The sequence below is a fragment of the Epinephelus lanceolatus genome, chromosome 14, assembly GCF_041903045.1.
Source record: "Epinephelus lanceolatus isolate andai-2023 chromosome 14, ASM4190304v1, whole genome shotgun sequence".
In the NCBI taxonomy this organism is placed as follows: domain Eukaryota; kingdom Metazoa; phylum Chordata; class Actinopteri; order Perciformes; family Serranidae; genus Epinephelus; species Epinephelus lanceolatus.
The window spans coordinates 37,438,125-37,451,972 of NC_135747.1; the positions used below are offsets into that span (position 1 = coordinate 37,438,125).

At 43.8% G+C, this 13,848-nt stretch overlaps 1 protein-coding gene across 2 annotated transcripts; it reads right to left on the bottom strand.

The window, feature by feature from the left end:
- Positions 1 to 709: 709 nt before the first annotated feature.
- Positions 710 to 12,710, bottom strand: acvr2aa (activin A receptor type 2Aa). Of its 2 annotated transcripts, XM_033617483.2 has the most exons (12): positions 11,813 to 12,710; positions 7,302 to 7,548; positions 6,786 to 6,901; positions 6,508 to 6,662; positions 5,715 to 5,738; positions 3,763 to 3,906; positions 3,024 to 3,167; positions 2,232 to 2,377; positions 2,029 to 2,143; positions 1,518 to 1,656; positions 1,276 to 1,406; positions 710 to 1,154 (listed from the first exon to the last, which is right to left on the bottom strand). In XM_033617483.2, the coding sequence occupies exons 1-12, from the start codon at positions 11,865 to 11,867 to the stop codon at positions 960 to 962; spliced, it is 1,611 nt and encodes a 536-aa protein (XP_033473374.1). In that variant the 5' UTR covers positions 11,868 to 12,710; the 3' UTR covers positions 710 to 959. The 2 variants fall into 2 exon arrangements, with proteins under 2 accessions (XP_033473374.1, XP_033473376.1); XM_033617485.2 differs by lacking the exon at positions 5,715 to 5,738 and having other exon boundaries at positions 11,813 to 12,709.
- Positions 12,711 to 13,848: the final 1,138 nt, after the last annotated feature.

Here is a 13,848-nt window from a genome sequence, read left to right on the forward strand (position 1 = left end):
GAAGTGCTGGAACCTGACCAGGCTGTTAAGGTGGAGCAGGTTTTTTTATTGTAGCGACGATCTCAGCTGCGAGTTTTTGATCCCAACTCTGTTGTAACTGTTCTTAGTGTTTAGATTTCTTTTGTTAATGATGTGAGTTTGTTAATAGTGTTTTTTATCCGTACGTATTTATATTAAGTCGTTTAGTTTTGAGTTTTATTTGCCTTTGTAATAAAACTTCTTTCACGTCCTTAACATTGTTTTTTTTTTAATGGTTTTAGCAGCAGTATCAGAGAAAACTAAACGATACCCAACCTCTGTTCTTAACTGTGATCATAATTTAATTAATAAATAAACGAAGGCTGACTATTTGTTATATTTCTTGTTATTTCTTTGACTTTAGCTCATTAAACCTTACAATCTTCCAACTCCGTCAGTGTCGACTCCACTTTCTCCTCAATGAGCAAACGTCTGACGAAAGATCCGTCTGGATCAATAACCTGATTATTAAACTCTCAGCTGACGATGTAAATATATCTGTATATATATATATATATGATAATAATAATAATCTGTATATTTATATACAGCAGTGATAGAGACATTCAGAAGCTGTTTGTTGTTGGCATCATTCAGACAAACGGAGAACAGCATGTGTCTAAAAACTACAGTCGCCCTTTTTATTCTCAAACGTCACATTATCTCGTAGAAAAACTCTGTCCAGGAAGTCTTTTATTTTGTAATACAAAACAGGAACTGATGTCAGAGGGTGGACATCAGTGTGGCTCACCCTGCGGAGAGAGAGAGAGAGAGAGAGAGAGAGAGAGACAGACTCTCCGCCATGTTGTCCTCATCAGTCTGAGGCTCACCTGCAACCAGAGGTCACCTGACCGCCCAGCAGGTCACCTGAGTGTCCGGTCAGAGACCGAAGCCGCTCACAGAGGGAGTCCCTGCTCCGTTCTGATTGGTCCTCCGCCTCGTCATAGGCTCGACTCTTTAGGCGGGTAGTCCACGTTGGTAACCATGGTGACGACCGTGACGATCTCCTCTGGCCCCGTGACGCTCGTCTGCCGCTGCATCTGAACGACGCGCTCCTCCACACAGCCGGCCGACAGCCGAGCTTCAGCCTCGTGATCCCAGCATTCCTCGATGGTCTCACAGAGCACCGCCAGACCCTGAGGAGACGGAGACATCCACAACACCGTCGGAACAACACACAGACGGAAACATTCACAAACACGGTGTATTATAGGCAAGATGTGAGTGGTGTATTATGGGTAACGCAGTCTGGCTCACAGCATGTTTCTGCCAGCACTCTCTGAGCGTTGGTCTCAGCTTCTTGTGGACGACCACCTCCTGCATGTCCTCTAGAGACGGATGCTGACCCACCTCCTCCTCAAACGGCAACATGTACTCGTCCAACGGACCTGGACCAGAGACAGGGGGGACCATCAGAGACGGGGACAGTCACAGAGACATCACCACGGAAACAGACGGTGATGATGAAGCGCAGCCTCGGACATTATCTTGGATCTTACCGTCTGCAGCTTTGCAGCGCGAGGCGAGCTCCCACAGCACCAGACCCACAGCGTACATGTCTATCCTCAGGAAGGCGTCTCTCTGGAAGTTAATGGCTCCCTCCAGGACCTCCGGGGCCATGTACCTCCTGGTCCCCACCTAGAACACAAACAGAGACCTTTTAACACCTGGTGTTTCTAGACACTGAAACACAGAGCTGATGCAGGTACTCTCTCCTGTGTGGTGACATCACTCTCATTTCAATAAACTTTATTCAGCTATAACAAATTGTTCTGTGAGTACAGAGAGTTTAAAATGGTCAGAGATGCAGGTACAGGTGGAGGTGTGTTGAATAACTGACAGAGTGAGAGCTCTGTTTTGGCCATAGACTCTTTGTTCTCTGTCATTTACTGATTCCTGTAACTGTCTGAATCACCTGTGTGTTGATGATGAGGTGAGACAGGAAGTGTGTGATATAAAGAGCCAGGAACACTGAGACTGTAACAGGTGTCCTCTCTCAGGTGGACTCACCTGTCCATGTGTGTCTCCAGGAGATTTCCCCGCCTCAAACCTGAGAGCGAGGCCGAAGTCAGCGATGCAGGCGGTCAGGTTCGACTTCAGCAGCACGTTCTTACTCTTAAAGTCCCTGAAAAAAACACACGCAGGGTGAGACCTCTTTCTGACAGGGCTGCATCTGTACCTGTGTGTGTGTGTGTGTGTGTGTGTGTATGTACCTGTGTGCGACGGCGGGTTTGTGTCCGTCCTTGTGTCCAGGGATGTCTTCGTGCAGATAGGCGAGACCTCGCGACATGGACTGAGCGATGAGGCACAGTTCAGACCAGGAGAGGACGTTGGCCTTCAGGTAGTCTGTCAGAGAACCCTGAGAGAACACAGAGCGCAGGACATGACCTCACGTCACATGACCTTATGGTGTTTGACTTGAACACCTGCTCCACCTGTGAGTGTCACATGGGACACTACATGAACCTGAACAAAACTGATCGGAGGCCAGCACAGATGAAACAATCTAAACTCATATATAAGTCTGTATATTACAGTATAGATTTTCTTTTCTTTTTACACACATAAACATATGTAGTGTTTAAATATTTTCATTATATATCTTTATTTTTTATTATTATTATTATTATTATTATTATTATTATATTGTATATAAAAAGTCACCATCCTATATTTTGAGAATTATTTATTTTTAGAAAAATAATTTATAAATGTTTTATTATTATTTTGATTATTTACATTATTATTTATACTATAAATTAATTTTATAAATGATAAAACGGTTGTTTAATATTAATAAATAATGACATACACCCAACACTGCATGCAAATAAACTAAAAAATAAAAATAATAATGCTAAATATCAATAGTAAACAAAAGAGTTGATTAATGAAGACAGATTTGAACCTGTCTTGTTTCACAGTTTAATATTTATTTGATTTAATAATAAGATGTGATTAATGTTTGTGCTGCAGTTCTGTGTGTGTCCAGCAGGAGGCAGCACCTTCTCATGGTAGGCGGTGATGAGCCACAGCTCCAGCTCCATGTTATTCCCTCTCTTCTCGGCTCCCATGAACTGCAGCAGGTTTTCGTGTCTCATCCCGTTCAGGTTGAAGATCTCGTACTCGTTCTGCCACGACTGCTTGTGCTGCACGTAAACAAACAAATAGAGGTCAAAGGTCACAACTTGTGTGACGCATCACTTCATTCATCAGCTCCAGTGCTTTATTCCCACTTCTTACAGACATTAATAAAGAGCAGTGTGTGTGTCTGTGTGTCTCTATGTGTGTGTTCAGTCTTACAGCTCACAGCTTTAATCCCCCCTGAGGCTGACCGGGTCCTCAGCCAATCAGCATCCAGGAAACTCCCCCTGACCTCAACTGACCACACACACACACACTCTGACAGCAGTGTTTGTGTATGGGAGGATTCAGTGGTTCAAACTGCCTCTGAGTATGTGCACAGTGTGTAGTGTAGATATGTATATGTGTTTGACTGAAGCTGTGGCAGCACAGTGAACAGGAACAGGAAGTAACATCAACCACAGGAAGTACAGAGCAGCTTCTTTCCTTAACTATCCACTGAATCCATCAGAAACAAGATTTGATTTTGTTTTAGCTCAGTGTCAGCTGCTGATTTTAACCTCAGAGAATATCTGTAATTCACTGGACAGTCATGGATTCAACCAACAACGTGTATGTGATGGATGATGGTGTGTTCGAGGCAGCTTGGAGAGTACATACCTGGATGGGGAAGATTTTGACAGCCACATATTCACTGAGCAGCTGAGCCTTCCACACGCAGCCGAAGCGCCCCCTGGCTTTGATCTCCAGTAACTGCAGTGGCTTCTGACCCAGGATGGGGGAGGGGGGCATCGGGCCGGGGTCCTGGAACAGAGTCATGGACACAAACTTAGTGAGTGTGGTCGATGTGACCTCAGAGACTAGAGTGAGACCTCAGAGACTAAGATGAGACATGAGTATACGGTGTAGCCTCAGAGACTACGATGAGACCTCAGAGACTACGATGAGACCTCAGAGACTACGATGTAACCTCAGAGACTACGATGAGACCTCAGAGACTACGATGAGACATGAGTATACGGTGTAGCCTCAGAGACTACGATGAGACCTCAGAGACTACGATGAGACCTCAGAGACTACGATGTAACCTCAGAGACTACGATGAGACCTCAGAGACTACGATATAACCTCAGAGACTATGATGAGACCCCAGAGACTATGATGAGACCTCAGAGACTACGATATAACCTCAGAGACTACAATATAACCTCAGAGACTACGATGAGACCTCAGAGACTACAATGAGACCCCAGAGACTACGATGAGACCCCAGAGACAACGATGAGACCTCAGAGACTATGATAAGACCTCGGAGACTACAATGAGACCTCATGAACTACGATAAGACCTCGGAGACTGCAATGTAACCTCAGAGACTACAATGTAACCCCAGAGACTACGATGAGACCTCAGAGACTACAATGAGACCTCAGAGACTACGATGAGACCTCAGAGACTACAATGAGACCTCAGAGACTACAATGTGACCTTAGAGACTACGATGAGACCTCAGAGACTATGATGAGACCTCAGAGACTACGATGTGACCTCAGAGACTACGATGAGACCTCAGAGACTACGATGTAACCTCACAGTTTACGATGTAACCTCAGAGACTACGATGAGACCTCAGAGACTACAATGAGACCTCAGAGACTACGATGTAACCTCACAGTTTACGATGTAACCTCAGAGACTACGATGAGACCTCAGAGACTACGATGTGAGCTCAGAGACTACGATGAGACCTCAGAGACTACGATGTAACCTCACAGTTTACGATGTAACCTCAGAGACTACGATGAGACCTCAGAGACTACGATGAGACCTCATGAACTACGTTGAGACCTCAGAGACTACGATGAGACCTCAAAGACTACGATGTAACCTCAGAGACTACGATGTGACCTTAGAGACTACGATGAGACCTCAGAGACTACGATGTGACCTTAGAGACTACGATGAGACCTCAGAGACTACGATGAGACCTCAGAGACTATGATGTAACCTCAGAGTTTACGATGTAACCTCAGAGACTACGATGTGACCTCAGAGATTACAATGTAACCTCAGAGTTTACGATGAGACCTCAGAGACTACGATTTAACCTCAGAGACTATGATGTGACCTCAGAGACTACGATTTAACCTCAGAGACTATGATGTGACCTCAGAGACTACGATTTAACCTCAGAGACTACAAAGCGACCTCAGAGTATATGATGTAGCCCCAGAGACACAAAACACCTAGTTAAACATGGATTAAATAAATAAAATAAAAATAAATATAAATAAAAACACATAGCCGCCGCAGGTACTTCGTAAACCCTGAACACAGATGTATAAATGCAACTTTACTGAAGCTCAACTTGCTTTCTGACAGGCTCATATCAATCATGCACATCTACTGATCAACAAATAGAGACATGATCTGTTGTAAACAACATCAACAACCAACACAGAGAGTAAACAAAAATAAAGTGGCAGCAAAACAAAAGAAAGGTCAGGCTGCAGGACGATAAAGATGCAAAATTAAACCCAAAAACAGGAGAAACATTAAATGAAACCAGTGATGAGGTGGCGGTGAAACAATGCAACGTTTAAACTTCTTACCTCGATCATTATATGAAAGGCGTGCTGAGAGGCAGAAACAGTTCACAGAGTCAGAGAAGAAGAAGAAATACAGAGATTCACCTGATCTGAGAGTTTATCTTAGCTGTTTTCTGATATCAACTCCAGACTACAGGGTTGGGGCTTTTGTCCAGAGTTTCTCTTTCACACGTGGCACACAACACTGGACTGTCTGTGTCACAAACGTTCTCACCTACTGTAAATAATTCAGTTTGGTTTTGGCTAATCGCTGTCACGTTGATGGTTCATAATTTGGTCATTAAGAACAGAGTCTCCTGCCGTTCCTTGAATTTGTGTGACGATTTTGGCATCGGCCCTTACCGACAGAAGTACTAGAGTCTCTTTATCTCTGCAGCTACTTGAGTAAATGACCTTTCATCAACTGGGGATGTTTGTTTTCTTCTGGTTTGTACGAGCAGCATGATAGAAACATCATCAACACGCCTATGCTGTGAATTCTCTGGACAGTGACTGGCTCTGTTCATACATGGGCTCAAACGGACATTACACAGACTTTCATTGCGAGCTAAATGGATAACGTCAGTTTAATGTCCGAACCAACTGATTCAGACGTGTGTGCTCACATACAGCTCCTCCAGGTGATGTCTACATCACTTCAGGTTTGTTGTTTATGTTTAACTTGACTTGGATGCTTCAACATTTCAATATCTTCATGTACATGATTAGACTGCAGCTTTCCGAATGATGATTACAGGTTAGAAACTCAGGTACAGGTCTGCAGGTCTGGTTCTGATAGGTATTGTGTTTATCTGACCTGTGTGGGCACCAGGACAGGTGGGTAGGCCAGTTTGTGGTGACGGTACATCCAGAAGGAGATGAGGACGATGGCGGTTACAGCCATGATGGGAACCAGTGAGTACATCAGAGTGGTCAGCACTGGAGTCTTCTGAGTCACTGGTTTGTTCGTCGCTACGGGAACACGGATAGACAAAAAATGAAAGTCAATGTATTAAATTACGAAACTGCAATGACAACATGGTTTTACACACGCAGACACAGATGAACAGGTGAGCAGGTGGACAGGTATCTTACTTGTTACTGGTGGCAGGTAGCTGTCAGGGCTGTAGAAGAACTTGTCGTTGCACAAACTTCCTTCACAGCAGCAGAAGAAGACTTCAGGAGCATCTTTCCTCTCCACACATTCACTCCTGCAGCCGCAGAAGAAGAAGAACATTTATAGAGACCCTCTGTCCTCCAGAGAAGGAAGAAGAGCATGATGTAATCACTGATGTTGGTATGTGTTTAATGAGTCCCTGAGACTCACAGATAGTCATTTAAGCAGGTCTCCAATAAAAGTAGATTTTTTAAATTCTAATCACACTTTTGGCGATTTCATGATCAGGATGATTTGGGTCTTGGGGTATTTTTTCGCTGCAGTACTGTGAGTGGCCACTGGGAAAAATTGGCTGCAAGGATAAGCGGCGCTCCTGGGGGTCTGGTTACATCCAATGGTTCAACACTGGTTACTGTCAGTATATATTGTTAGCTGGTCTGAGACAGAAAAACAAGTTCTTCTACCATCTTACGGTCGTCATGGTAACCACTTACCTGTCGTAACAGTTGACATCGTCCAGCCAGCAGCCCTGTTTGACCACCTGAACCACTCCAGAGACATTCTTCCAGGTGGCGAAGCAGTGAAGTCTCTTATCTTTCTCTCCGGAGCAGGTGACCACCCCGCTGAGGTTCCCCCGACTACCCAACGCTGAGGAGGACGAGGAGGAGGAGGAGGAGGAGGAGGAAGGGCTGTAGTTGTAGTGGACGCACTTCTGAGTGTCTGAGCGGCCCAGGATGGCACCTGATGACGAGACAGCGGAGAAACTAGGGTCAGATGATGTGATCAGAAGCCTGACCTGCCTCTGTGTGTCAATGCGATCAATACCAGACGGAGCGATCTGTCACATGATCACTGACGTTCAAACTGATTGTTATTAACAGAGAATAATGAGGGGTTAATTAATCATGACACATGTCTGTATTCTGTTATCTACCATCAGTATTCATCTCACTGATCCTGGTACTACTATCACAGTTTGAGTATCCTCGAGTAGTTTTACTTTGAAGATCCTCCTCAGCACCAGGTGACAGGCTAGGATGTCTGGGCTCGTTTTACCTGAGAGTGGTCTTACAGGGAGGTCACTACTCCTCCATAGTTTATAGTGATCAAACAGTGAGATAAACTGTGCTCACAGTGACATGATCACTCAGACATGATGATGATTTTACAAGATAATAAACTAGAGATTAAAAGGATAGTTTAGATTTTGGAAGAGGGGTTGTATGAGGTACTGATTATTTACAGCAGATGGAGCTCAGTGTGCCCCTGACTCTGAATTAACCCTTTCAAACACCAAAGTCACACAATAAAACAAACTGACTAACTGGAGGCAGCAGTAGACCAGCAGCCCCTGTGTTCAATGATGTTAAATCTCTGTTTTTCTCAATGGAGTCTGGCTTTGTAGAGAGCGACACAACAGCTTCACTGGACATCACAGTCTGACTTTAAGGTAAAGTGATGAAAATACACTAAATATGGCGTACACTAAAACTGATATGGATTTTTTTAGGTGTCTGAAATACATTTTGTTGCTGGCCTGTTTACAGCAGCACATTGCTTAGCTTCCATGTCTGACATCTACTGTAGGTAAAACTACGACCTCATACAACCCTACTTCTAAAAAAAAATCTAAACTACACCTTCAAACTAGCCTGTAAGAACATACTGTGGAGAAAGAAACCCTCCACCTGGTAATAAAAGCTGCAGGTGTGATCAGCCGATTGATCATTATGTAATATCCAGTAATATTAACATGCTGTCAGAAACTGATCGATAAGCACTCAGCTGTTGGCTGTGGAAACATCTGAGCATGCTCAGAACAGGAGGGGAACACCTAACAGTAAGGCTGGGCAGTATATTGATATCATATTGATATGAGACTAGATATGATGGTAGATTTTGGAAACGTGGTTAGTGTTGTCTCTTCCTGGTTTTAAAGGCGGCATTACAGTAAAGTGATGACTGTTCCGTTGTTTATCATTATATCCACATTACTGATGATTATTGATCATTGAATCAATATTTAGTCAAAGCACCAACAGTCAGCTCCACAATATCCATGTCAAAGTATTTGGTATAAAAAATATTGTTATTATTGCTACTGCAGATGATGATGTGATGATGGAGGTAAACAGGTGTTACAGGTGTTCACCTCCACAACAAACTGCTTCAGTGTGTTTTTCAATGATCAGGAACAGAACTGCAGCTGTGAAGGAGTCGACTGAGCTATAGACTCAGTGCACATTCAGGTCCATCACAGGAAGTGGAAACTATTAAGTAAGAGATCACATACAGCCACAGGTCATTACAGCCATATAAATCCCAACAGGGTGATACAGGACCCCGATCTTCTTATTAAACTGGACTTTTTCTGCAGCAGACGGACATAAATACTTTTCAAACTGGTGCTACATTAACAGAGAAAACAGGTAGAAAACCCAGACCATAAAAACCCTCCCGCTGGTGGGTGACATGATGATGATGATTGGCCGTTTTTCCACAGGAAACAATATGACAACTGAATGGTAACAACTGATCTCATATCAAAGCTAAACATTAAGTTAAAGGAGGAGAGAAACAGAGGGGCAGGTCTCACTCTCTCAATCCACTTCTTTGCTCTTTGTTTCCATGGTTACGAACATACAAAAAAGCAGACATACAATCTGTAGTTCGAGCAACAGCCCCACAGCCAGCTCACAACTGCCAGATCAAGAGCTAGCTCAAAACCACTGCATCCGGAGCCAGCTTTAAACGGCTAGATCCAGAGCCAGTTCAAAACCACCAGATCCAGAGCCAACTCAAAACAAACAGATCAAGAGCTAGTTTAAAACCACCGGATCCAGAGCCATCTTAAAACCACCAAATTTAGAGCCAGTTCAAAACCACTGCATCCAGAGCTAGTTTAAAACCACCGGATCTAGAGCCAGTTCAAAACCACCAGATCCAGAGCCAGTTCAAAACCACCAGATCCAGAGCCAACTCAAAACCAACAGATCCAGAGCTAGTTTAAAACCACCGGATCCAGAGCCAGCTTAAAATCACCAGATTTAGAGCCAGTTCAAAACCGCCAGATCCAGTGCTAGCTCAAAACCACTAGATCCAGAGCCAGCTCCTGTCTGCATACAGGCACCTTGAAAAATTAAAGGCTTGATAATGTTTATGTGCTAAAGTCAGCATGCTAGCCATGTTAGCTATTGCTGATAACTGGCAGCCAGAAACAAATTTCAGTCAGGATGGAACACTTTAGTCAAAGAAAACTTTACTTTGCAGTATTATATTTGGCGGTAGGGCTCTGTTCTGGGGACTCTCTGCCTTTCCTAGGCCTACACAGAAAGCCTCTTTCAAACTCCTACGTGGAAAGCCTGAGGCAGAGAGAGTAAACCTTCCTGCCCTTCCATGCACCTATATGGAAAGCCTAAGGCTACAGCAAAGACCTCCCCGGGAACAGAACAGAGCAGTGTCAATGACAAACAGAAATGACATCGATGAGTCAGACACAGCATGAAAAGGAGGAGCTGGGGTGGAGGCAGGTTGCAACATGGTTTGCGTAGTAAGCAGCAACAGTAGGCAGGCCAGAGCAGTTTAAATAGGGCGCTCTGAATGAGATTTGCCAGTTGGTTGCATAGAAAGGAATCATGTGATCTATCGGCTGATGTAGCTGAGATGTGAGCTTGACATCATGTCCTGCCTGAACTAATGGTATGCTCGATATCTATGATCCATTGTCCGTTTGATGATCTAAACAAGTAACAGGATTCCTTCCTAAAATGAGCAGTAGTGAAAGTTATTATATTCTGTTGTGATCAAGGAGTTGATGATTAGCAGACAGTGTTAGCTAGGTAGCACGTTAGCTAGTTGAAAAGTTGTCTAGTTCAACATTAAATCATATTCTATAGGGACATCTCCACAAGTATTAACCAAGGAAAATAAGTCAAATCCATGTTTGACAAAATTGAGTTTTTACAATTCCTCATGACGACAATGCCCTCGGGTAGTTTTCAACCCCACGTCAGCAATTCAGCTCACGTTAGCCCAACACACACACTCCTCTCCTGAGTGTGCAGCAGTGATTATAACTAAAATATTGAGATTATAATTAACTGGAGACAAACCTTTTTCCTCTGCTACATGTAGGTCATAATCCCAATAATATAAAAATGAGTTACTGATATCAGTTGAGAAATATAAATGTTATAGTGCTCTTTATCCAGAAAAAACACAACTCCTGTTTACTGTCATTTGTTTATAGGCAAGTCCTTGACTCTCCAATATGGCGGCGACACTGGCATCGCCAAAACTACATTATTTATCATAGCTGGAATCTGCAAAAACAGAAATTATCATTGGATTTTCAAACTTCCGACAGTCTTTGGACACATCATGTGGGACAAACACTTCTGTCAGAGAAACAACATAATCAATGACTAATCTGGTGCTTCCTTTCTATGGTGGAAGTTAGGTATTGCAGATGTGTCTTGTATTTTTCTGTCTGTGCTTTTATTGTTGTTTGTACCTTGCACTGTTACTTGTGTTCTTGTTGTTGAGTCCTTTGTAATTTAAGGCCCAGCTATGGACGGGCATTGCAGATTAGCTCAAGCTATAAATGCTGTGGTGTGTAACATTATGTATGCTACATACTAGTCCCCATACAGATCAACATTAAATAAATAAATCTGAGCTCTTGATAGTGATATTTCATCAACGTCACTATTCCACATCTCAAATTTGGCCAAATATAAACCGTCTGCACAAAACCAACCACACAACAAGGCTTTTTTTTTCAACTCCAGGATTTCATCTTCTCTTTACCTTTAAACATAGAAGGTTAAGTTTTAAAGCTCGAATAACTTAATGTATGGTGGAGGGAGGGTCATGCACGTTTCCCCAGTCACTCAGGGAGGTTCAAGCAATAATATTTGGGGCTTCAAGGAGGGTCACACCCCAGCCATCCACCTCCTCTGATAAATACAGAACAGTTCCTTAGTTTGCAGCCAGGTAAACTCACCTGAGGAGCAGGAGATGAGGAAGACACTGAAGGCCAGTTTGGTGGCTGATCCCATTGTGGATCCAAAGACAGAAATTCTTAATTTTACTGTTAATCCCAACGTGGATTCTCACGTCCCTTTAACTGCTCCGTGTAGAGGACACCGAGTACCGGTTACACATCTGATGCAGTCCCGGTTTACCGTGATAAAATATGACACATTTCCAGGACACGGAGCTGCAGATGTAACCGGTGTGTGTGAGGACAGGCCCGGTGAGAGAGGCGGACACAGCCGTTTATATCAGCTGACTTTGGGATCAAACGGTGTTTCTTGACGGTGTAATAACGGCTAACGTTAAAGTCATTGTTGGCGTGTGACAGTCCGGGTGTGTGCAGCATGCAGCAGATAAACAGTCTTCTTCTTCTTCTCTGGTGTCAAACTGCACATTTTCATCGGTTTGCACTGATTTCTGAAGCGGGATTAAGTCGAGCTAAATAACCGTCGCTAACCCCCGTTAGCTGCAGATACACAAACCTCCACTTTGTCTCCACACAGCTCAACCGACCGTGTTCACAACATGTTAACGTGTGAAATAAGATCCGAGGTCAGAGTCCACCGAGCGAAGCTGCTGCCGTTGAGCCGCCTCTGACGACCACAGCTCGGTCACCGGACAGCTAGCTGGCCCGGCTAGCTGTTAGCTTAGCTCCGAAGCTAACAGTCGGAGTGGTTTCCTGCCTGGATACCGAGGAGGTGAACCACAAACCGCAAACAGAACCACACAGGCCTCCGTTAGCGTAAATGAGCCCGGACTGGACCGAGATAAACATCCGAGGATCGGTGCTCCCCGCTGGGTTCGTCTCGTCCTCACTTCCACTCTGTCCTGAACGAGCACAGGCAAGATGGCCGCCCCTCAGATTATTTTGGTTTTTTGTTTTTTTTTTCACCTTCTTCCATAGTAATCTGTCAGAGCGGTGAGGATCACGTGACTGACACTAGGATGAGCCAATAGGCTGCGTGGAAAGAGCTCGACACGGATTCTTCCACCAATCCCGTGCGGCGTCCTGGTGCAGGACGTCTGGAATGTTGAGAAGACCCCGCCCCCTGTCAGGAGAAGCACCGCCCCATGTCAGGAGAAGCACCGCCCCCCTGTCAAACCATAGTGTACTACTGTACATACATGATGTCAGTGTTTAGAGACAGGTCACCAATTAAAGGACAAACCGTCACATACTGTACATACATCCCATGGTGTAATGGTAGCTGAGGAGGCGGGTGTACAGCTATGTAGATAGAGAGGTTACTGTGGAAGAAGTGTTACTCTGCTTTATAGTCCAGTGGTGTTATGGGTGATAGGTATTCTGTAAATGGATAGAAAAAAAGAGGTGGTTACACAAAGAGCATACGCTCCACTAAAAGACTGCATACATGATGTTAGCATGTACAGGCAGGTAACGAATTAAAGGACAAACCACTTCACAGCGTCTAAGCGAGATATCTGAACTCTCTGAACTCTCTGAACTCTCTCCCTACACGCATATATATATATATATATATATATATATATATATATATATATACATATATGTGTGTGTGTGTGTGTGCGTATATATATATATGTGTGTATGTGTGTGTGTGTGTGTGTGTGTATATGTATACACACACACACACACACACATATATATATATAAAATTTCCCTTTCAATTTTATACAAATCATTAACCTCTCCACATGACAACAACAACATGGACTGAGAAGGGTTACACGACATGAGACTGACCTCGATTCGATCACTGATGGACAGATCAATTCTGACCCATCATATATAATCCCTCTCCTATAATCCACACTAATCTGTAGTGATGTTGTGTTCACTGCTGCTCAGTGACTCGTGTGTCCAACAGCAGCACGTTTATATATCAACTGATGGTGTTTACCTGCTGTCAGTGTCACAACAAAGGTTATTACCAGTATCAGATACAGGTGGAGTACATGGTGTAAATGTATCAGATACAGGTGGAGTACATGATGTAACTGTATCAGATACAGGTGGAGTAC